The 25324-nt window shown below is 39.3% G+C and overlaps 1 protein-coding gene across 2 annotated transcripts in view; it reads left to right on the top strand.

Moving 5' to 3' along the window:
- Window positions 1-25324, top strand: part of LOC105471444 (nucleoporin 205) — a 94283-nt gene that overhangs the window by 5755 nt on the left and 63204 nt on the right. The window contains exons 2-10 of one of the 2 annotated variants that reach the window (XM_071094439.1): window positions 6057-6199; window positions 8785-8956; window positions 11478-11622; window positions 12202-12361; window positions 13040-13268; window positions 14001-14165; window positions 20758-20933; window positions 23485-23601; window positions 23763-23900. In XM_071094439.1, the coding sequence (XP_070950540.1) occupies window positions 6057-6199; window positions 8785-8956; window positions 11478-11622; window positions 12202-12361; window positions 13040-13268; window positions 14001-14165; window positions 20758-20933; window positions 23485-23601; window positions 23763-23900 (1445 nt within the window). Of the gene's footprint in view, window positions 1-6056; window positions 6200-8784; window positions 8957-11477; window positions 11623-12201; window positions 12362-13039; window positions 13269-14000; window positions 14177-20757; window positions 20934-23484; window positions 23602-23762; window positions 23901-25324 lie in introns of both variants that reach the window. The other variant, XM_071094440.1, reaches the window with a different exon arrangement.

Raw genomic sequence — 25324 nt, 5'->3', positions numbered from 1 at the left:
CTAAAATTGGTCAAACTCAAGGCAGATTGAAGATAACTCTCTGTTGTAGCTACCTTTGGTGTTTTTTGTTTTTGTTTTTGTTTTTTTGTTTTTTGTTTTTCTTTTTTGAGACGAAGTTTCACTCTCTTGCCCACACTGGACTGCAGTGGCTCAATCATGGCATACTACAGCCTCTACCTCTGAGTCTCAGGTGATCCTCCCATGAGTAGCTGAGACTATAGAACAAGCCACTATGCCCAGCTTTTTTTTTTTTTTGAGATGGAGTCTTACCCTGTCACCCAGACTGGAGTGCAGTGACACGATCTCAGGTCGCTGTAACCTCTGCCTCCTGGGTTGAAGCGATTCTCTTGCCTCAGCCTCCCAAGTAGCTGGGATTACAGGTGTGCGCCACCACGCCCAGCTAATTTTTTTTTGTATCTTTAGTAGAGATGGGGTTTCACCATGTTGGCCGTGCTGGACTTGAACTCCTGAGCTTGTGATCTGCCTGCCTTGGCCTCCCAAAGTGCTGGGATTACAAGCGTGAGCCCCCACGCCCGGCCTGTTTTTTTTTAAGTAGAGACAGGGTTTTGCCATGTGGCCCAGGCTGGTCTTGAACTCTTGCACTTAAGCTCCTTGAACCTTGGGAGGCCTACCTCAGCCTCCCAAAGTGCTAGGATTACAGGTGTGAGCCACCTTGCCTGGCCCTTTGGTGCTATGTTGATATTAATGACGAACTAAGTAGGCCAGTGTACTTGTTTTTTTTATTGTTGAGTTTGTTTGTTTGTTTGTTTGTTTTTTGAGATGGAGTCTCACTCTGTCTTCCAGGCTTGAGTGCAGTGGGTGTGCTCTCGGCTCACTGCAACCTCTGCCTCCTGGGTTCAAGCGATTCTCCCACCTTAGCCTCCTGAGTAGCTGGGATTACAGGCGCACGCCACCATGCCTGGCTAATTTTTTTTTTGTATTTTTTGTAGAGACAGGGCTTCAACATGTTGGCCAGGCTGGACTCGATCTCCTGACCTCAAGTGATCTGCCTCCCTTGGCCTCCCACAGTACTGGGATCACAGGTGTGAGCCACCGTACCTGGCCTATTGTAGAGTTTTGACCTTTAATTGGATGCCTACCATTATTGGGGGAAAAATTGGATTTTTCCCTACCATTCACTGAGCTTACTACACTAAATATGTATAGTACAAGGAAATTTATTAGTTTTTCAGAGGTCCTACTGTGTATTAATTAATATTTAAAATGAAGGAGAGAAAATTAACTTTTGTCAGCACTTCATCAGATTTCTGAAATGTCTTTGGTAAGGTATATTTCAGATTTGCGCAGAAGTCATCATTAATACCTTCCCTTTATACCTTGTGCCATTTGATAACCAATTCTGAGTCCTTTCTGTTACTAACAGACCTTTTCTTCCTCCTGTACTGTTCTCATCCTAGTTTAGGTTCTATTTTCTTTTATATATATAATTTTTTTTTTTTTTTTGAGTTGGAGTTTCACTCCCGTTGCCCAGGCTAGCGTGCAATAGCGCGATCTTGGCTCACTGCAACTTCCACTTCCTGGGTTCAAGCGATTCTCCTGCCTCAGCCTCCCAAGTAGCTGGGATTACAGGTGCCTGCCACCACGCCCGGCTTATTTTGCATTTTTAGTAGAGATAGGATTTCTCTATGTTGATCAGGCTGGTCTTGAACTCCCGACCTTAGGTGATCCACCTGCCTTGACCTCCGGGTTCCATTTTCTTATAAGTGGCTTACTTACCTGTTATCCTTGTTTCCTGACACTGCCTGTTCTAGTCTATCAGCCACACTAGAACACCATTGTCCTACGATGCCAGTTTCATTTTGTCATCTACTACTGGAAACTTTGCCATTTACTAATAGGAAAAATTCCATCATGGGCCTGGAATCCAAGGCTGAAACCTACTCTATCCTTTGCAGTTAGAGAGAGGGCCAAGAAAATCATCCTGAGGAAAGTCAGCTAGTCACCAGGATCTAGGTCCTCATTTTGGCAGGCACAGAAATCTGATTTTTTTCAGAGTATTTAGAGTTGATTAGGTCCCATTCATTGATTATTCGCTAATCAAATTCAGAAAAGACAGATACGTAAGCCAGTGTGCCAGTTATTGCTCTTATTATTTTATTATTTATTTATTTATTTATTTATTTGTTTGTTTGTTTTTTGAGAAAGAGTCTTGCTGTGTTGCCAAGGCTGGATTGCAGTGGTGTAATCTCAGCTCACTGCAACTTCTGCCTCCCAGATTCAAGCGATTCTTGTGCCTCAAACTTCCTTGTAGCTGGATTTACAGGTGTGCACCATTGCGCCTGGCTAATTTTTATATTTCTCTAGAGACAGAGTTTCACCATTTTGGCCAAACTGGTCTCGAACTCCTAGCCTTGGCCTCCCGAAGTGCTGGGGTTACAGGGATGAGCCACCACCCCTGTCCGCCAGTTATTGCTCTTTAATGGGAAGTATGTCTGCATAGGTATTCACGTTGCTTTGTCAACACCTTCTTCATACTAGAAATTTGTATGTCGAGCTATATTTTTAATCAGAAGATTGGCAAGTGTGGGACCAAAGCAGGAGAAGCAAAGCAGGGAATTGGATGATCTCTCTATGTAAGGAAGATCTAGATATGCAGATTCCCATTCTTCCACATCCCCACATCAAAGACCTGACGCTTCACTTCCTGCCCTAATCTTTGGAATAGGTTCTCTCTTTCATATACTCTCATAGCACTCTGTACTTCATCATATCTTTTATTATACTGATATCTTTGGAGTTCTTTGTTTTTTTGTTTTGTTTTGTTTCTTGAGACAGAGTCTTGCTGTGTTGCTCAGGCTGGAGTGCAGTGGCACGATCTCAGCTCACTGCAACTTCTGCCTCCCAGGTTCAAGCGATTTCTCTTGCCTCAGCCTCCTGAGTAGCTGGGACTACAGGTGTGCACCACCACACCCAGCTAATTTTTGTGTTTTTAGTAGAGACGAGGTTTCACCATATTGGCCAAGCTGGTCTCAAACTCCTGACCTCGTGATCTGCACACTTGAGCTTCCCAAAGTGCTGAAATTACAGGTATGAGCCACTGCACCTGGCCTGGAATTCTTTGTTTAATGTCTGTCAGTCTTATCAATTTATTAATTCCATGAGGCTTGGGATTCTGTCTGTCTTGCTCAGTCTATATCTATAAGGTCCCTCAGTAAATATTTGATAGTGAATGAAAGTATGAATAGATGATCCAGCTCCACTGGTTTAGTCCATCCTCTCCCTGTATATCTCCCCTTTACAATTTTTTTTTTCAGCCTGGGTGTGGTGGCTCATGCCTTTCATCCCAGCACTTGGGAGGGCCAAGGTGGGCAGATTGCTTGAGTCCAGGAGTGTGAGACGAGCCTGGACAACATGGTGAAACCGCGTCTCTACCCAAAAAAAGGAGAAAAAAAAAAACCAAACAAAAATTAGGCAGTTGTGGTTGCACACCTGTAGTCCCAGCTATTCAGGAGGCTGAAGTGGGAGGATCTCTTCAGCCCAGGAGGTCGAGGCTACAGTGAGCTGAGATGGCGCCACTGTACTCTAGCCTGGGCGATAAAGTGAGACCGTGTCTCAAAAAAAATTTTTTTTTTCATTACATTGCATCATCTGACATCATTGTTCATTGGTTTATGATGTATTTGATTACATTACAGTTATCTTTCATGTTATTCTTATATCCTGGTAACTTTATTTGGATTTGGGTTTTCTCAGCAGTTTAACCTGTTTACAATCTTTAATGTTTAGGCTATAGTTAGTTTTAAGTTTCATCTGTTGAGTAATTGATTGGTTTTGACCAGTTTTTCCTTCAGAGTCTAAACACAGGGTTACCTTATCTGCTTATTTCCAAACAGGAAACTTTAGCTTTAGGGTCATATTTTTTAAATGGTGAGTCTAAAATCAGTTTACTAGAGGCTGGGCGCCATGGCTCACGCCTGTAATCCCAGCACTTTGGGAGGCCGAGGCGGGCAGATTACTTGATGTCAGGAGTTCAAGACCAACCTGGCCAAATGGTGAAGCTTCATCTCTAGTAAAAATACAAAAATTAGATGGGCGTGGTGGCACACCTGTAACCCCAGCTACTCAGGAAGCTGAGGCAGGAGAATCACTTGAACCCAGGGGGTGAAAGTTGTAGTCAGCGGAGATTGTGCCAGTGTACTCCAGCCTGGGTGACAGAGTGAGTGAGACTGTATCTTAAAAACAATAAAGATAAAATCAATTTAGTGGACCCCTCACCAAAAATTGGATAGAACACAAAATATCAGAACACAATATACATACATTAAATGTAATAAATGAATTTATTTTAGTTTTTTATTGTTGTTATTGAGACAGAATCTTGCTCTGTTGCCCAGGATGGAGTGCAGTGGCACCATCTAGGCTCACTGCAACCTCCTAGGTTCAAGCAATTCTGGTGCTTAGCCTCATGAGTGAGTACCTGAGATTACAGGTGTGTGCCACCACTCCTAGCTAATATTTTTGTATTTTTGGTAGAGACCGGTTTTTACCATGTTGGCCAGATTGGTCTCGAACCCCTAGCCTCAAGTGATCTCCCCGCCTCGGCCTTCTAAAGTGCTGGGATTATAGGTGAGAGGCAGCCTGAGTTTTAGTATTTTATATAATACTTTTGTTTCAGTTTTGTATATACATGTGTACTGGGTTGAAACGTGAAATATTTCTTACTATGGATTATAGTCAGAGTTTGAAAGCACTACTCCTGCCTCTTTAATCTTGCTACTGCTCTGTGAATTCTCTTTCACACCCTCACACCTGTCTCTGATCCTTTGCTCACACTTATTCTTAGCTGTTGTTTGTTGCCCAGATTTTCCTCATCCTTCAAACGCTGCACGAGTGCAGCCATTCCTTAGCCAACTCTGACCATCAGTTTGATCTTTTGAAATTATTTTATTGTTTGTGCCAACAATCATATTCCTTTACTGGAATATTTCACTTATGTACATTGTATCTCCCCAACTTGTGAGCTTTAAGACAAGGATTGTTTGTCTTATCTTCTTCGATACTTTACTGTTAATTTATGGAGCTTAAATTTTTTTGTTTTTTATTTTTTGAGATGGAGTCTCACTCTGTCACGCAGGCTGGAGTGCAGTGGCACGATCTCGGCTTACTGCAACCACCACCTCCCAGGCTCAAGCAAATCTCCTGCCTCAGCCTCCTGAGTAGCTGGGATTACAGGTGTGCGCCACCATGCCTGGCTAGTTTTTTGTATATTTTAGTAGAGACAGAATTTTGCCATGTAGGCCAGGCTGGTCAGAACTCCTTACCTCAGGTGATCCACTGGCCTCAGCTTACGAAAGTGCTGGTATTACAGGTGTGAGCCACCTCGCCTGGCCAGAGATCCCCTTATTTATTTATTTATTTATTTATTTTGAGATGCTGTCTCACTCTGTTGCCCAGGCTGGAATGCAGTGGTGCGATCTTGGCTCACTGCAACCTCCGCCTCCTGGATACAAGTGATTCTCCTGCCTCAATCTCCTGAGTAGCTGGGATTACAGGCACCCATCACCACGCCCAGCTAATTACTGTCTTTTTAGTAGAGACGGGGTTTCACCATATTGGCCAGGCTGGTCTCGAACTCCTGACCTCAGGTGATCTGCCCGCCTCGGCCTCCCGAAGTGCCAGGATTATAGGCTTGAGCCACTGTGCCTGACCTGAAGTCAGGATTTATTTTACGAGTCAGATAAAGTGATGTCTTTATATCAATGCTTGAGAATTTTAATAAACTATGCTTTTATATTAGTGTCTCTTAATCAGCACATTGATATATAATTATCATTTATATCAATCATCAATCATTATCAATATAATATATCAATCAATATATCAATCATTTATTATATTAAATGATTTTTAATATAGTTAATGTAACGTACTAATTATAGTTATTTATAATATAATTGATAATTATATTAATTAAGATACCTTCCTAGATGAAAAAGTAGCTGTTAGTGTAACTAAAATGTGTAGATGGTAACCTCATACTATTTTTCAAGTGTATGTTTTCTTTGACGGTGGTTTCATTTATTTTTTTCTTTAAGCTGCTAGTCTATGGGGTCCTTACAAAGACATTTGGCATAAAGTGGGAAATGCTCTTTGGAGAAGACAACCTGAAGCTGTTCACCTTCTTGATAAGATTTTAAAGAAACACAAACCTGACTTCATCTCATTGTTCAAAAATCCGGTAAGAAATTTTCTTTTTCAGTTTTTTTTTTTTTTTTTTTTTTTTTAAAGATTGAGGAAGCAAGTAAACTCTTCTTCTTCTTCTTCTTCTTTTTTTAATTTTTGGATTCTTTTCAGAAATTTATTTACTGTGACACAGTCTCGTGAAGTCCTGATGACATGTGCCCCTAAACACTTAAAAAAAAAAAGACAGGGTCTAACTTTGTTGCCCAGGCTTGTCTTGGACTCCTGGTCTCAGTGATCCTCCTGCCTCAGCTTCCCAAAGTGCTGGGATTACAGACGTGAGCCACTATGCCAGCTGCAAAAACTATTTTAAAAACATTTTTTTAATTTTTAATTTTTGTGGGTACATAAAGGATGTATATATTTAAGAGGTACATGAGATGTTTTCATACAGGCATACAGTGTGAAATAATCACATCGTGGAGAATGGGGTATCATTCATCCCCTCAAGAATTTTTCCTTTGTTTTCCAAACAATCCATTTATACTCTTAGTTATTTTAAAATGTGCAATTATTATTGGCTATCATCACCCTGTTGTGCTATCAAATAGTAGATCTTTGGAAGTAAACTCTTAATGTATGTAATGAAAATATGTTACCTGTCTCCAGTGATTCGGTGATTTTCTTTTCTAGATATCTTTTAAAGACAGGGTGTTGCTCTGTCCTCCAGGCTGGAGTGCAGTGGCCTGATTATAGCTCACTGTAGCCTCAAACTCCTGGGTTCAAGCGTTCTTCTGGCTCCTCACTCCTGAGTAGCTGGGACTACAGGTGTGTGCCACCATGCCCAGCTAATTTTTTTTAGAGATGGGGTCTAGATATGTTGCCCAGGCTGGTCTTGAACTCCTGCCTTCAAGTGATCTTCCTGCCTTGGTCTCAAAAAGTGTTGGAATTACAGATGTGAGCCACTGTGCCCTGCTGTGATTTTAATGGAATTTTTCTTAGGAGAAATGATTATGTCTTTATTCTCCATAGAAGTTAATATTATGTTTAGCTAGGAGGTAAACTTAATAATATTTGAAGACTATTTAAGAAATTTAGTGTATTCCAGAAATACTAACTGCCTTAGAATTTCTGACCTCTAGTTGGTAATACATCTAAGCTTGTTAAGATTGATTATTTTGTTTATTTCCAGAGATGCATTAACATTTTAAGTATTATTTTACAGTGTTTATAGTATTATGTAAGTTGTGTTAGTGGAACGAATTAATTCTTGTGTATCTTTATTTTTTGCATCTTGAAATTCTTTGCAATAGGAATAGAGTACTTTAGTGGAGGGGATTCAAACTTGGAAAATGCTTTTCTTGTTGTTTGACACTTTTCCTTTGTGTGTGTGTGTGTGTGAGTCAGAATCTTACTCTGTCACCCAGTCTGGAGTGCAGTGGCACGATCTCGGCTCACTGCAGCCTCCCTCCCATGTTCAAGCAATCCTCCGGCCTTAGCCTCCCAAGTAGCTGGATTACAGATGCCTGCCACCATGTCCAGCTAATTTTTTTTGTATTAGAGATGGGGTTTCACCATGTTTGCCAGGCTGGTCTCGAACTCCTGGCCTCAAGTGATCTGCCTGCTTTAGCCTCTCAAAGTGCTAGGATTACAGGCGTGACCCACCACACCCAGTCTGGCACTTTTCTTTTGTATACAGCAAGGAAGCCATCTAAGAACTATTTATGGGATTGCGTTACAAGAAATGGCTTTTTGCTTTTTAGCTTTTTTTTTTTTTTTTTTTTGCTTTTTTTAGTAGAAAGAGCCCCAGCCTGGGAGCCAGTTGAGGTGATTTCCAGTCTTGGCTCTACCACTAGAGAGTTTTATGACCACAGATAAGTTACCTGACTTATCCGGGTGTCGAGTTTTCTATCTGTAATAGAGGAGCTAGATTCAATGACCAGTGTGTAACCTTTAAGTTCTGAAACTAGATTTTATGATCTGTCAGGTAATTCTGTACTGTATGTCATATGTTAAATGTTTGCGCCCAATAATCTTTTAGGAAATAAGACCACATTTTATGTAACATTAATAAACAGTTACTTGCTCTACTAAGTAATTAAACAGTTCATATATCCATTTGTTATGTACCATTTGAAGACCTTGTTATTTTTATTTATAATATAGTTGAAAAGTTCTGTAGAAACTTGAAAAATAGTATGCTATTTTGTATATTTTCTCCAAATTTTTTAGTTCAGAGTTTAGCAGTCACAGTTATTGACAAGGTCGTATTGGAATAAAAAGTTTAAGGTTACGTAAACTATTACCTCATAAAAGTCTGTTCTAAATTTATGAAGTACGTGAGATGTTTTGATACAGGCATGCAGTGTGAAATAATCACATCGTGGAGAATGGGGTATCATTCATCCCCTCAAGCATTTATCCTTTGTTTTCCAAACAATCCATGTATACTCTTAGTTATTTTAAAATGTGCAATTATTATGGAGAATAAAAAGATGGTCATTGCTCCTAAGAATGATAAGAAATACTTCTGTTTGTCATGTTACCAGGCTGAATTATGATGAATAAGCTTCTGTAGGTAACACTTTGGGACCTTATCTCCAGTGTGCTATTTTCATAACAATTACAATTTTATCATTGTAGCCAAAAAATGTTCAACAGCATGAGAAGGTTCAGAAAGCCAGTACAGAGGGAGTCGCCATTCAGGGTCAACAGGGAACTCGACTTCTTCCTGAACAGCTCATTAAAGAAGCCTTTATTCTCAGTGACCTTTTTGATATTGGAGAATTGGCAGCTGTTGAGCTTCTTCTTGCTGGTAGGTTGACATTTAACTGAAACAGTGGTAAAATAATGCAAAATTATAAAATGACTTATAGTTTAAAATAGTTTATTGTTTAGATTCTATCATAGTTTTTAAGGATGCAGTTTGGTAAAACCATGTTCAAAATATTTCCTTTTTTAATCTTTCTTTGCTTATTTATTTATTTAGAGACGGAGTCGCGCTCTGTCGCCCAGGCTAGAATGCAGTGGCACGATACCAGCTCACTACAACCTCCACTTCCCGGGTTCAAGTGATTCTCCTGTCTCAGCCTCCCGAGTAGCTGGGATTATAGGCACATGCCACCACCCCTGGCTAGCCTTTTTTAACCTTTGATTGAAAGGAAAGCTTCAGTTTAGCGTCAGAATTATTAAAGACATCTCAGAAATTTTATAGCACAAAGCACTAATTGTTGGTGAGTAGGCAGGTAAGGTCATTAGTGATCAGAATTGTTAACGACGTCTCAGAAATTTTATAGCACAAAGCCCTTGCTGTCAGTGAGTAGGCAGGTAAGGTCACTGCTTTTCGGGAATTTCTTTTTGAGAGAGTAATTCAGATAATGTGTGAATAGGTGAAAAAGAAGGTGATTTCAATAATACAGAGTACTAGGAAGAAAATAAAGCAGTGGGATATAGAGAGGTGGAGGCTGACTAGGGCAACTCTAAGTAGGGTCTGTAGAGAAAGCCTCTCTAAGATGGGGTCATTTGACTTGTGACCCAAATGATGAGAAGGTTCCAGCCACCCAGACCTATTGGGTAAGGCTTTTCCAGGGAGAGCAAGCAGCCAGTGCTTGAGGTGGGAATAAAGGCGTGTTTAAGGATAAAAAGACCATTGGGGCTGGAGCATCATTAATTAGAGGGAAAGCAAAGGAAGATGCACATACAGCAGGAATCAGAGCATGTTTGATTTTGCATACTATGAAAGGTATTTGGATTTTATGCTAATTGCAATGGAAAGTTGTTGATGAGGGCTTTAAGCAGAGACATTACATAATTCATTCTAACTCTGAAATTATTTCTCTGGTTGCTGTATAGAGAAAAGAGAGAAAAATTTCTATATTATAAGTAGTTTGTTTTGATTATAACGGAGGAGCCATTTGAAGAAAATATGGGCATTTCAGTTGAACAAATTTTAATATGTCTAAAAATAATATATGGCTGCCAAAATCCTTTTTGACCTAAGACTGCATTAAAAGAAGTATGATATTGAGAATGAGGGGGATGTTCACTAGACATGCTTGAGTTTTGAGTTTAACTCAGAACTTTCATTTAACAAACATTTCTTCTATACCTACCATGTGCCAGGCGTGGTGTTAATTATATCACTCCAGTGATATAAAGATGAATAAAATCTCAACTAATGTAAAAAAGCTCATATTTTAATAATTGAGAATGATGTGGAAACAAAAGATTTTGACACAATTAAGTACATTGATGCAGTTTTGTGCAAGATTTAGAGATGGTCCAGAGAGAAGGTATTAGATGGACCTTGATTATACAGAGAAGTCTTAACAACATCATGAAGTTTAAGGTAGATGTTGCAAAATGAGTAAGCATACATCAGGTGGAATAGGTGGTTATTTGGGAGGATGAAGGGCATCCAGGCAGAAGAAATTGCCTGTGCAAGAGGGTGAAGCAAGGTGATGAATTTGGGGAACAGAAAGTAGTAGAGTGGAGGAGTAATTGCAGTAAGGGGGAAAGAAAGCTATAGGAAATGAAAATGAAACTATAGGCAAAGTACTCTTAAAAAAAGTGAAACTTAGCCGGGGGTGGTGGCTCACGTCTGTAATCCCAGCACTTTGGGAGGCCAAGGCAGGTGGATCACAAGGTCAGGAGTTCAAGACCAGCGTGACCAACATGGTGAAACACCGTCTCTACTAAAAATACAAAAAATAGCCAGGAGCGATGGCAAGTGCCTATAATCCTAACTACTCAGGAGGCTAAGGCAGGAGAATTGCTTGAACCTAGGTGGCAGAGGTTGCAGTGAGATCGCGCCACTGCACTCCAGCCTGGGTGACAGAGTGAAACTCCGTCTCAAAAAAAAAAGTAGAACTCATTCAAAGGAGAGCGGTTAAAATGGTGAATGAACTTGAATTATAAAAAGGTTATTTATTCAGAGAAGATTCTGAGGGAAGAAATTTAGAAATATTTGAAAGATTCCATATGAGATAGTAAAATGGGCATTGAATAAAATTAAATTCAGTGGACAACAGTGAGACCAAAAGATTCTCACCCAGTATGTAGAAAATCACGGGTGAGTGTGAGAGTTAAAAATTGGGAGTATGGAAAAATGGTGAATTCCATGTCCCTGCTGGTGTTTAGGGATAAGTTGGATGGCCCTAGAATATGTTGAGCAAGAAGTTAGACAGTAGATGGATGTTTGTAGTAGAGGACCCCACGGCCCCTTAAGCCCTGAGTGACTGTGATTCTTTGAACTGAACGTTGTTAAATTGATTTTTGTCTCTTTCTAAACACATATGTGTTTATTAATAATATTGTTTCTCAACTTCCTTTTTTAGGAGAGCACCAACAGCCACATTTTCCTGGCCTTACCAGAGGATTAGTAGCTGTTCTTTTGTACTGGGATGGAAAGCGATGCATTGCGAATTCCTTGAAAGCCTTGATACAGTCTAGACGGGGAAAGACATGGACCCTAGAACTCAGGTCTTTTTACTTCTTGGGATTTCAGGGGTTAATTTGAAATTACTTGAAGAATGACAACATTTCCCTTTTTATATACAATCTGAGCAGTATGTAACAAGCTGAGTAATATACTCTCTCATTCTGCCAAGAAAGATATAACAATTTAAATCTGTTTTATTGTGTTTATAAATAAAAAATAATTTGGACCCAGATGCAGTGGCCCTAACTATTTTTGGATTACAAAGTGCTGAGATTACAGATTATAGTCTACAGATTACAGATTACAAGGATCACTTAAGCTCAGGAGTTTTAGATCAGCATGGGCAACATGATGAAATCCCATCTCTACAAAAAATAGAAAAATTAGCTGGGCATGGTGGCATGCACCTGCAGTTCCAGCTACTTGGAACACTGAGGTGGGAGAATGACCTGAGCCTGGGAGGTCAAGGCTGCAGTGAGCGGTGATCACGCCACTGCACTCCAGCCTGGGTGACAGAGCAAGGCTCTGTCTCAAAAAAAAGAGCGTTTGCTATATCTATTATTATGAAGAAGCATGAGCAATATTGTTTAACATAGTTTATTGATTTCTTTTCATTACAGTCCAGAGCTGGCTTCAATGACAACACGCTTTACAGATGAGCTGATGGAGCAAGGATTGACTTACAAAGTTCTTACCCTGGTGTCACAGATTGATGTGAATAATGAGTTTGAGAAACTACAGCGAGAGAGAGGTTTGGGCAGTGAAAAACATCGCAAAGAGGCAAGGGTTCAATGAAATCAATTCGTGAGTTGTCTGTCAAATCTCAGAGGCAGAAACATGACAATTAGAATATTCAGTTTTTCAAGATGAATTATGTAGTGACACCATGTGTGATTGCCACTTTTCTTTTTTTTGCTTTTATTATTTTTCTTTGACCCAAAATTGTATATATGTATAGGGTACAGTGTGATATTTTGATACATATGTATGATATGTAATAATCAAATCAACATAATTAGCATATCCATCACCTCAAACGTTTATTATTTCTTTGTGTTGGGAACATTCAAAATTCACTGTACTACTGTTTGACAATACAGTATACAATAAATTATTGTTGATTATAGTCAGCTCATAATGTATATTAAAGTTTGTAGTCAGCTGTGTCCATAAAATTGACCTGCAGTTGTTTCAGCTTCTGTATAGTCATTTATGTGCCATTCTAGCTCTTTTTATGAAGTGAACAAGAAATTGGTCATCCCAATTTCTTAAGGAACTTAAGGATAAGAAATAAACAATAGGGTTTGTTCAGCATTCCAGAGGTGACATCTTAGGATCACTTGTGGATTTAGATAGGTTTTTTTTTTTAGCCTTTGTAAAAGGTAGTTTGTACTTTGGAATAAGACCAGGCTTCACTGTAATTTGTTTATGCTAATAGTCATATGTTTTTATTTCTAGGTTTCTGATCTCATTAAGGAGTGCAGGCAGTCTCTTGCAGAAAGCCTTTTTGCCTGGGCTTGCCAGTCACCTTTAGGCAAAGAAGACACTCTCCTCCTTATTGGACATTTGGAAAGAGTGACAGTTGAGGCCAATGGCTCACTGGACGCAGTGAATCTGGCTCTTCTTATGGCGCTTCTGTACTGTTTTGATACCAGTTTTATAGAGCAAAGCACAGAGGAACGAGATGGTATTGAGTTTTATACATTTACCTACATTAAAAAAAGTCAGACTTAAAATTGTGGGGATAACATTTAAAAAGGATGATATTTTAGCTACTAAAATAGAATGCTCTGTTCCTGTGTGTGCAATCCGTTCATATTTGAATATTTATATATAAGATCACATTTAAAAAACAACTGCAGTCCTGTTAATTATTTCTGTTTTTTGGGGGGATTTGGAATGGAAAGTATTAAAGCATATATTATATATGTTCATGATTGCACATGCCTAATTTACTTAATTGCTTGTTTCGTTACCATTTATTTACATTTTCAAACTTTTTATTAAAACATTCTGAGAGACAGTGACTGTCATTTCAGTAATGTTATCTTTGACCTGTGTTTTCTATGAAGTAAATAAAATTTTTATGATCTTTAGATAGCATGATTAATATTCTAGAATTTATGTGCAGAAAAAAATGAATGTCTTTAACTTTTTTCTAGTTTATTTGTAGTACACTTATAAAAATAACTGAAAATAGTGAAATTAAAATTTAGGATTATTGTCATTTTCTTTTTTTGTTTTTAGTATGTGTACAATCAACAGTAGTGTACCTTTTGGTTTATAGAAATTAATGTTAATTAGTCATTATTCTTCTGTGAGAATGCTCAGATTTTCTGACTTCCGGACATTATTCCTGTGTATCAGAAGTGAGAATTTATCTGGTGTTTGGTAAAGTGGTCTATTTTTGTGTTTTCAGATATGATTCATCAACTTCCACTGTTGACAGAAAAACAGTACATTGCAACAATTCACTCTCGTCTTCAGGACTCTCAGCTTTGGAAACTGCCTGGGCTCCAAGCCACTGTTAGACTTGCCTGGGCACTGGCATTGAGGGGAATATCCCAGCTACCTGATGTGACAGGTGAATTGCTTGTAGGTAATTTTGTTATGAGAAACAGCATGTTAGCACTTAATGAAGTTTTTGGAAGGAGTCTTATCCTTGACATACATAAGCACAAGCATAGGAAGATACCCAGAGTTATATTAAATGAAACTTTTTAGTGTAGTAGTGAAATACAGACCTTTTTCTCCTTGTTTCTCAAAAATATTGTATGAAATACTATTTCCCATTCTTGGAGCCAGTGACAATGCTCTTTTACCTTCAGGGTATGCGTTTAAAATTTGGAATGACAGTGTCACCTTAAATGTTTTTTTTTTGAGATGGAGTTTCGCTCTTATTGCCCAGGCTGGAGTCCAATGGCACAATCTCGGCTCACCGCAACCTCCACCTCCTGGGTTCAAGTGATTCTCCTGCCTCAGCCTCCCAAGTAGCTGGGATTACAGGCATGCATCACCACACCGGCTAATTTTGTATTTTTAGTAGAAACGGGGTTTCTCCATGTTGGTCAGGCTAGTTTTGAACTCCCGACCTCATGTGATCTGCCTGCCTTGGCCTCCCAAAGTGCTGGGATTACAAAGCATGAGCCACCCGGCCCGGCCTTAAATGTTTTTTAAAATTAAAATTTACTATTCCTTTTATTTTTATACATTTTCCTTCTTGATTTGTTCACAGACTAATTTTTCACATTGTGTCAAATTAAAAACAATTTTTTTTCCCATACAGTATATTAAAAGGGAGATATTTGGATCAGTCAAGAACAGATGTGGAATCCCGACTCCCCTTTTTTGTGGCCCAGGCTGGAGTACAAGTGGCTCAATCCCGGCTCACTGCAGCCTCTGCCTACTGAGTTCAAGTGATTCTCCTACCTCAGTTTCCTGAGTAACTGGGCTACAGGCACATGCCACCACGCCCGGCTAATCTTGTTTTTTTGGTAGAAACAGGGTTTCACTATGTTGACCAGACTGGTCTCGAGCTCCTGAGCTCAGGTGATCTACCTGCTTCGGCCTCCCATAGTGTTGGATTTACAGGCGTGAGCCACCGTGCCTGACCAGAATACTGACTTTTAACAACCTATTAACTCACTGTAGCATATATTATTCTGCTATTTACATTTACATTATTTAATTGTCATATTAGTAGGGGTTTATTCTAACAGAATGAGGACTGTACATGGAACTCGAAGCTCAAAGAATTGTCGTCGTCTGTATCTTTTTTATGGTAAATCTGGAAAGGCTTTATTCAAGTTTACAATTTATGTCAGTTTTCTAATCCTAAAGTATCAACAGATTCTAGTATCTTATCAATTATGTAATTCCAGAACATTTTGTTTTCACTAGTGTCATGCTATTCCCAAGGTGTTTGCAGAAAGCTTTTTTTGTGTTAGGAGTCTTTCCTTGGCCACTTAATATCTGTCTATCAATTTATATATCTAAATGTTGATAGCTAATTAGACTTTTACATTCCTGTACAAATTCTGTTTCTTACCTATGCATACCCTCTTCATTTATAAATCTTACTTCACTACTTTTCTGACATAAAGTTACCCTTTAACCTTTTAAGTGGCTATGTGATAGTTAATATCTTTTTTTTAAATTTTATTTTGGAGATGGAATCTCTGTTGCCCAGGCTGGAGTGCAGTGGCATGATCTCAGCTCACTGCAACCTCTGCCTCCCAGGTTCAAGTACTTCTCCTGCCTCAGCCTCCCAAGTAGCTGGGACTATAGGTGCACACTGCCATGCCCAGCTAATATTTTGTATTTTAGTAGAGATAGGGTTTCACTGCGTTGCACAGGCTGGTCTCTAACTCCTGAGCTCAGGCAGTCTGCCTGCCTTGGCCTCTCAAAGTGCTGGAATTACAGGCGCGAGCCACCATGCCCAGCTGTCATAGTTAATATCTTATATTAGCTATATAATATAGTTATACATAGATAGTTATAATATTACATAATATAGTCACAATCTTATGCTATAATTTCCCATACCATTGCACTAATTTTGAAAGGTTTAATAGAATATGCTGTAGTTTGCTGTAGAATAATAGTAAAAATAGGTTAGGAATTGTAGCCCAAGTTTCAAGTCCCAGATCTTTGGCTACTTAATCTCTTTGATTTTATATGCTCATACCCTTTTATAAGCTTTAATAGTTAGGGGTATTATAGTTAGAACTTTTAAACTATAAAATTTTTTCTGTTAATTTGCATTTTAAAAATTGTTAGAAAAATTGAATAGCTTGTGTTATTTGCAGAATGGTCACTTCTTGAAATAATCTGGACAAGTTTTAACTCAGATCTTCAATTTGAAAAATTGGTTTCTATTCTCTTCATAGATTTCTGAAACTTATCAAATGTGTTTATTATATTATTTTATAAAAGGCATGAAGCCAGGCACAGTGCCTCATGCCTCTAATCCCAGCATTTTGGGAGGCCGAGGTAGGAGGATTGCTTGAGCCCAGGAGTTCATGACAAACCTGGGCAATATGGTGAGACCTCATCTCTACAAAAAATTAGAAATTAACCCAGCGTGGTGACATGCACTTGGCTGTAGTCCCAGCTACTCAGGAGGCTGAGGCGGGAGAATCACTTGACCCCAGGAGGCAGACGCTGTAGTGAGCTGAAATTGCTCCACTGCACTCCAGCCCGGGTTACAGAGTGAGATCACATCTCAAAAAAAATTAAAAAAACAAGCATCAGCTGGGTGTGGTGACTCATGCCTGTAATCCCAGCACTTTGGGAGGCTGAGGCGGGCAGATCACTTGAGGTCAGGAGTTCAAGACCAGCCTGGCCAATGTGGTAAAACCCCGTCTCCACTAAAAACACAAAAAAATTAGCCAAGCATGGTGGCGTGTGCCTGTAATCCCAGCTACCTGGGAGATTGAGGCAGGAGAATTGCTTAAACCCAGGGGGCGGAGGTTTCGGTGAGCTGAGATCGTGCCACTGCACGTTAGCCTGGGCAACAGAGTGAAACTCTGTTTCAAAAAAACCTAAAAACAAAAACCAAGCATCTTTGTAATTTCACTGAGCTTTACAGAATTTTAGCATAATGTTTTTAGGCATTGAAACTCAATTTATATTAATTCATTAATGGTGCCTTATTACCTAAATGGTCTTCGAGAAGTAATTTTTGGCCGGGTGTAGTGGCTCATACCTGTAATCTCAGTGCTTTGGGAGGCTGAGGTAGTCTCATCACTTGAGGTCAGGAGTTCAAGACCAGCCTGGCCAACAGGACGAAACCTCGTCTGTGCCAAAGTTATAAAAATTAGCTGGGTATGGTGGCACATGCTTGTAATCCTACCTTCTCAGGAGGCTGAGGCGGGAGGATCGCTGAAACTGGTAGGCAGAGGTTGCAGTGAGCCAAGATTGCACCATTGCACTCCAGCCTAGGCAGCAGAGTAAGACTGTTTCAAAAAAAATAAAGGACGTAATCTTTGAGTTGATTCTCTTTTAATTCCGGTGTTTTTGAATTCAAGTAAAGGTTTGAAAGAATTTATTGTTATTAAAAATATTTAATAATTAGTAATTTTAGTAATCGTTATTATTAGTCATACTAAAGAATTAAGAAAATATTTTACTCTTACGGATTTTATATAATATGGGTAGATATGCAGGTTTTTGTTTGTTGTTTGAGATAGTCTTACCCTGCTGCCCAGGCTGGAGTGCAGTGGTGTGACCATGGCTCACTGGCCTCAACCGCCAGGCCTCATGTGATCCTTCCACTACAGCCTCCCAAGTAGGTGGGACCACAGCTAATTCTTTGATTTTTTTGTAGAGATGAGGTCTCACTGTGTTGCCCAGGGTGGTCTTGGACTCCTGGGCTCAAGCAATCCTCCTGTCTTGTCTTCCCAAAGTGTTGGGTACAGGCATGAGCCACCACACCTGGCTGATATGCAGACTTTATTTCAAAATACAAAACAAAACATTAAAAAAACAGGCCAGGCGCCCCCGGTGGCTCACGCCTGTAATCCCAGCACTTTGGGAGGCCGAGGCAGGCAGATCACAAGGTCAAGAGATTGAGACCATCCTGGCTAACACAGTGAAACCCTGTCTCTACTAAAAATACAAAAAATTAGCCAGGCGTGGTGGCGCGTGCCTGTAGTCCCAGCTACTCGGGAGACTGAGGCAGAGAATCATTTGAACCTGGGAGGCGGAGGTTGCAGTGAGTCGAGATCGCACCACTGCACTCCAGCCTCCGCGACAGAGCGAGACTCCTTCTAAAAAATAATAATAATAAATAAATAAATAAATAACTACAAATCATATGTTTTCCTCTGTTTGAGACTGTCTTGGCTTTTATCTGTTCTGGCCCTTTTCAAGGCAATAAAAATGTACTTTCGGTAGCAGACTATGTATTTGGTCTGTATGACAGTCAAACAGAATAAGCTGTGTAGTATTTTTTAAAGCCAGATTGCCACACAATTACCTAGCTATTTTATTTTATTTTATTTTATTTTATTTTATTTTATTTTTTTTGAGACGGAGTCTCGCTCTGTCGCCCTGGCTGGAGTGCAGTAGCCGCATCTCAGCTCACTGCAAGCTCCGCCTCCCGGGTCTATGCCATTCTCCTGCCTCAGCCTCCTGAGTAGCTGGGACTACAGGCGCCCGCCACCTCACCCGGCTAGTTTTTTGTATTTTTTAGTAGAGACGGGGTTTCACCGTATTTAGCCAGGCTGGTCTCGATCTCCTGACCTTGTGATCCGCCCGTCTCGGCCTCCGAAAGTGCTGGGATTACAGGCTTGAGCCACCGCGCCTGGCCTAGCAATTTTATATTTAAACTTTTTTTTGTTTGTTTGAGACAGAGTCTCGCTCTGTCTCCCAGGCTGGAGTGCAGTGGCCGGATCTCGGCTCACTGCAAGTTCCGCCTCCTGGGTTTATGCCATTCTCCTGCCTCAGCCTCCTGAGTAGGTGGGACTACAGGCGCCTGCCACCTCGCCTGGCTAGGTTTTTGTATTTTTTAGTAGAGACAGGGTTTCACCGTGTTAGCCAGGATGGTCTCAATCTCCTGACCTTGTGATCCGCCTGTCTCGGCCTCCCAAAGTGCTGGGATTACAGGCTTGAACCACCGCGCCCGGCCTGTATTTAAAATTTAAAAGCAGTAATCAGCAATATGTTTCTTGATGGAAGGATACACCGTAACCTATGACATACTCTTAATAGAAAGTTGAATGTAACTCAGAGTAAGTCACTCTAGAACAAGCCACTGCACCCAGCTGAGGAATTAGTTTTAAAGATATAATGGCCAGGCGCAGTGGCTCACGCCTGTAATCACAGCACTTTGGGAGGATCACTTGAGGTCAGGAGTTCAAGACCAGCCTGGCCAACATGGTGAAACCCTGTCTCTACTAAAAATACAAAAATTAGCCAGGCATGTTGGTGCATGCCTGTAATCCCAGCTACTTGGGTGGCTGAGACCTGAGAATTGCTTGAACTGGGAGGGAGAGGTTGCAGTGAGCTGAGATTGCACCACTGCACTCCAGCCTGCGTGACAGAGCGAGACGCTGTCTCAAAAAATAAAATAAAATAAAATAAAGGTATGATAATGGTGGTGTATGTATGTAGTTAATTTTTACTTTTGCTTGCTTTCTTTCTTTGTTTCTTTCTTTTTTTTTTTGAGGTGGAGTTTTGCTCTTGTTGCCCAGGCTGGAGTGCAATGATGGTGTGATCTCGGCTTACCGCAGCCTCTGCCTCCTGGGTTCAAGTGATTCTCCTGCCTCAGCCTCTGAGTAGCTGGGATTACAGGCATGTGCCACCACGCCTGGCTAATTTTTTGTATTTTTAGTAGAGATGAGGTTTCTCCATGTTCGTCAGGCTGGTCTTGAACTCCCGACCTCAGGTGATCCGCCCACCTCAGCCTCCCAAAGTGCTGGGATTACAGGCGTGAGCCACCCCGCCCAGCCTTGTTTCTTAGGTATATTTTTTAGTTGTACACTGCAAATACTTACTGGTAAAATGTTAAATTTTCTGGAATTTTCTTTAATGAGATATGTGTGGGTGGAGAGGAGGAAGATATAGATGAGGTAAGATTGTCCATAAATTGTTAGTATTGAAACAAATGATGGGTATGTGGAGTTTATTATACTTATTTTTAGATATGTATTGGATATTTGCCAAATAAAATATAAAAAAATTAGTTAGACAAGTTTATATTCAAGTTAAAATTTAGTTTTTAAATTTCAGCTACTTGGTTACCAAATTAGTATACTTACTTACCTATTCATGTTCAGGTTTTGGTCTTGGATTGAAGACTTTTCAGATGACCCATGAGGTTTCATTGGGATTAAAGCCTTAACATCATTTTAATATGTGAATGTTTGGATAATAGCTCCCTGACTACATCAGTGTTGCATCACACATCTCTAAAGTAATTTTCATTAGTTATGTTATTATTTCAAACAGTATGTATTTTTCTAATATACATTCAGAGTATATTGTTATTTGGGGTTTATGAGTTCTTTAGGGTTTATGAGTCAATTACAGTTATATATAGTCTCATTTTGTGCATAGCACATGCTAGAAGGCTGGGAAGATGTCTGAACCATCAGCAGAGTATTATGAGATATAATTACAATCTGGGTTAATGACTTTTCCTCCATGTACTGTGTTTTAAAATCTATTTCTAGCTCTGGCAGAATTCACAGAGGCAGATGAAGCAATGGCAGAACTCGCAATTGCTGACAACGTTTTCCTGTTCCTCACGGAATCTGTAGTGGTATCAGAATACTTTTATCAGGAAGAATTTTATATTCGCAGAGTCCATAATCTCATCACAGATTTCCTTGCACTTATGCCAATGAAGGTAAGTGTAATAATGTAGGATAAGTAAATAATAGAAGAATTTTATAAAATAATTTGAAACTGATTAGCTTTATGTTTTGGAAACTAATAAAAATTTTTAATACAGACTAAAATTTGCTAGTAGTTGTATTACATCTTGTGAATCAGTTTGTGACTCATGAAGTAAGTCATGAGTCTCTACAAGGTATGAGAACATACCTTGTAGAATTTCGGTTGTACTAAATTTGTTGAGGTTTGTTTTATGGCTCGGAATATGGCCTATCTTGGTAAATGTTCTATGTACACCTGAAAGGAAGACATATTTTGCTGCTGTTCTGTGGAAATACGTCCTCTTAACTGGGGATAAGTCAGTAGAAAGAAATAATTTGACACTGAATGGTTTATAAATGAGGAAGTAATTAGTAAATGAGAATGCTTCTGTGGGTAGAAAATTACTAACCCCATTCTACCCTAAGGATTAGTGCCAAGATTGCTTTATTTAATATTTTTATACATGATTTGGAAGAGGCACAGTGGAAAATTTGCATTTTATAGATAATTGTTTAGATTTTTTTTTTTTTTTTGAGACGGAGTCTTGCTCTATTGCATGCAGTGGTGTGATCTTGGTTCACTGCAATCTCCGCCTCCTGGGTAAGCGATTCTCCTGCCACAGTCTCCCAAATAGCTGGGTTTACAGGTACCCGCCACCACGCCTGGCTACTTTTTTGTATTTTTATTAGAAATGGGGTTTTACTGTATTGGCCAGGCTGGTCTTGACCTCTCAACCTCAGGTGATCTGCCCAGCTCGGCCTCCCAAAATGCTGAGATTACAGGTGTGAGCCACCACACCTGGCCCAATTGTTTAGATTCTGAATTGCGGTGTATAAAAGGGCTTCAGCATGGATACAGATAAAATAATAAGGCTACTTTTGAGTAGATGGCTTGAGCTGTAACTGTCATCTGAAAAGCAATTCTTAGAGCCATTTCAAACAGTTCCTTATAGTATATGGTCTCTGTGCTGTTTTGTGCCAAAGAAGCCATCAAATGTTGGTGGGAAGTAAATGAGGGAGAAAAACATCTTTTTTGTGTTTATATTATAAAACCACCTACTTCAAATGTATATTTTTTAAAAGCACCCTAAAAGGTCTATACTTATAATATATTGTGCAGTTTTGATACCATATCTCCTGAAAAGTATAAATTGATTATCATAAATTTGCCCTTAAGATTATTGTATTCTTTTTATTTTTATAGGATCTATAGTGATTTTTCTTTTTAATTCCTAAAATTGGTAATTTGTGTCTTCTCCCCTGGTTCTTAATTAACCCTGCTGGAAGTTTATTGATCTTATTGATCTTCCCAGTGAATTAGCTTTTGGCTTCATTGATTTTCTTATATTTTGCTTCACCTTTATTGATTTTTGCTCTTATGTTTATTATTTTCTTCCCTTTGCCTTGGGTTTAATTTGCTCCTTTAATTTTGTTTTTTAAGATAGAAGTTTAGGTTATTGATTTAAATCTTTATTTTTTCTAACATAAACATTTAATAATGCTGTACATTTACCTCCAATCACTGCTTTAGCTATGCCACACAAATTTTGATATGTTGCAGTTTCTTTTTTTGTTCAGTTTAATATGTTTTCTAATTTTCCTTGAGACTCCTTTGATTGACGGGTTATTTAGAAGTGTGTTGTTTAATTTCCACATTTTTCGGAGACTTTTTCAGATCTCTGTCACAGATTTCTAGTTTAATTCCATTGTGCTCAGAGAACATACCTTGTAGAATTTCAGTTGTATTAAATTTGTTCAGGTTTGTTTTATGGCTCAGAATATGGCCTATCTTGGTAAATATTCCATGTACACCTGAAAGGAACACATATTTTGCTGCTGTTCGGTGGAATGTTGTATAAGTGTCAATTAAGTCAAGTTGGTTTGCTGTTTTTCAAGTTTTCCATATCCTTACTGATTTTCTGTGTACTTGTTCTATTGAATATTGACAGAGGAGTGTTGGTATTTCCAACAATAATTGTGGATTTGTCTAGCTATGTTTTTGTTTTTTTTTTTTTTTAACAGAATTTGTTTCTTATTTTTGTTGGCATTTAGTTCACATAAATGTTGTGAAGCAGTGACTCTCAACTGAGGTATAATGTTCTTCAGAGTGTGTTTGGGAAATGAGTGGAGCCAGTTTTGCTTGTTATGATGATTCTGGTGTTGTTATTGATAGTTGGTAGGTAGTTCCAGGGTTGCTAAATGTCCTGGAATATTCAGGATAATCCAACCCAGTGAAGAAATGTTGTGCCCATATGTCAGTAATGTCCCCATCGAGAAACACTACAGTTAAGTTCAACTTTTCTGTAGTGGAAAATGCATTGAAGTTTTAAGATATTATAAATTATGGATAGTAATATTGCAAATAAGATTCCTGGCATGTTTCTTCATGTCACCTAAAATGGAATAGATATTTAAACAATATATTTCTTGTATGTGATCACTTTAAGACAGTTGCCTGATTTCATTGTTATTAGCATGTACGATACATTTACATATGAAAACTATATCTAATAAATTTAATAGGTGAAACAGCTGAGGAATCGGGCAGATGAAGATGCTCGAATGATTCACATGAGTATGCAGATGGGTAATGAACCCCCCATTTCACTTAGAAGGGACCTGGAACACTTAATGCTATTGGTAAGCCATTCTATTAGAAAGCTTGTCCTCTTTCCCTCCTTTCATTATTTTTTCCCCTAACTTTGGAAAATTTCAGGTCTAATACTTTAAATGTCCTTTTTTATTGAAAGTAATTTTTGAGTCGTAGACATTTCCCTACAGTCTTTGCTTACTCTTTGCAGATTGGCGAGCTATATAAAAAGAACCCTTTTCATCTGGAGCTTGCTCTAGAATATTGGTGTCCCACAGAGCCTCTTCAGACTCCGACTATCATGGGTTCTTATCTAGGGGTGGCTCATCAGCGGCCCCCTCAACGCCAGGTAAGACTTTAGGTTTTCCTCTTTTATACTCTGGTACTGTGATAGAGAGTCTTGAAAACATGAAAGATGTTACATCCTGATTTTATTGCTGTTAACACAAATGATCACTAGTGTAACCTTTAGAGATTTACACTTTTTAAAATTTTATGTATGTATTTATTTATTTATTTTGAGACACAGTGTCAGAGGACTCTGTCACCTAGGCTGGAGTGCAGTGATGCAATCTCAGCTCACTTTAGCTTTGACCTCCCAGGTGGAAGTGATCCTCCTGCCTCAGCCCCCAGGGTAGTTGGGACTACAGGCATCCACCACCACACCCGGCTAATTTTTGTATCTTTTGTAGAGATGGGGTTTCGCCATGATACCCAGGCTGGTTTGTAACTCCTGAGCTCAAGTGATCCATCTGCCTCGGCCTCCCAAAGTGCTGGATTTACAGGCATGAGCTACTGTGCCCAGCCTACTTTTCTCTTTTATAAAAGAAAATTTGAAACTCTTAAAATTTAAGTTCTGTTGATTTTGAAGTTTATGTAGTCAGTCCTTTATTGGATACTAGATATATGTTGAATTATTAGAGGCAGAAAGGCATCCAGTCTCTTTATTATTTATTTATTTTTAAAAGACAGGGTCTTGCTATGATGACCAGGCTGGTGTAGATCTCCTGGCTTCAGTCAGCCCTCCCAAAGCAATGGGATTACAGGCATGAGCCACTGTGCTCCACTTGAATTTTATTAGTATTTTAGTTCTCCATAGGCATGACAATCTTTTCAAGTTTGGGGGGATAGGAGAGGTATAAGTATTAAAGGAGAAGTCTTAAACATTTTAATTGATGGCCAAATGCCTATGAGTCTGTAGATAATATAGGCTAAAGTTCATTCTGTATTAACTTTAGTATGATGTGTGGAGGCAAATAAAATGAATTGCTATGCAATAGCTCACACCTGCAATCCCAGTGCTTTGGGAAGCTGAGGTGGGAGGATCGCTTGAAGCCAAAATTTGAGACCTGCCTGGGCAACATAACGACACCCCATCTCTACAAAAAACACTAGCTCAGTGTGGTGTCATGAGCCTGTAGTCCTAGCTGCTCAGGTTGAGGCAAGAGCCCTGGGGTTTGAGGTTACAGTGAGATATGGTTATACTACTGCGCTCCAGCCTAGGCAACAGAGTGAGACCCTGTCTCTTTAAAAAAAAAAAAGTATTGGAGGGAGATTGCCATGTAAGTGTTCATTTTGGGGGATTTCTGTTCTAGAAGTTTTTATGCCATATATTTTTTATTTTTTCTGGACTACAGATCAGATGCCTTTTTTTGTTTGTTTTGAGATGAAGTTTCGCTCTTACTGTCCAGGCTGGAGTGCAATGACACAATCTTGGCTCACCGCAACCTCCTCTGCCTCCTGGATTCAAGCGATTCTCCTGCTTCAGCCTCC

The sequence above is a fragment of the Macaca nemestrina genome, chromosome 4 (genome assembly GCF_043159975.1).
Source record: "Macaca nemestrina isolate mMacNem1 chromosome 4, mMacNem.hap1, whole genome shotgun sequence".
NCBI classification, from domain to species: Eukaryota; Metazoa; Chordata; class Mammalia; order Primates; family Cercopithecidae; genus Macaca; species Macaca nemestrina.
The sequence above is the reverse complement of the archived record's forward strand: the minus strand, read 5'-3'. Positions and strand labels throughout refer to the sequence as shown.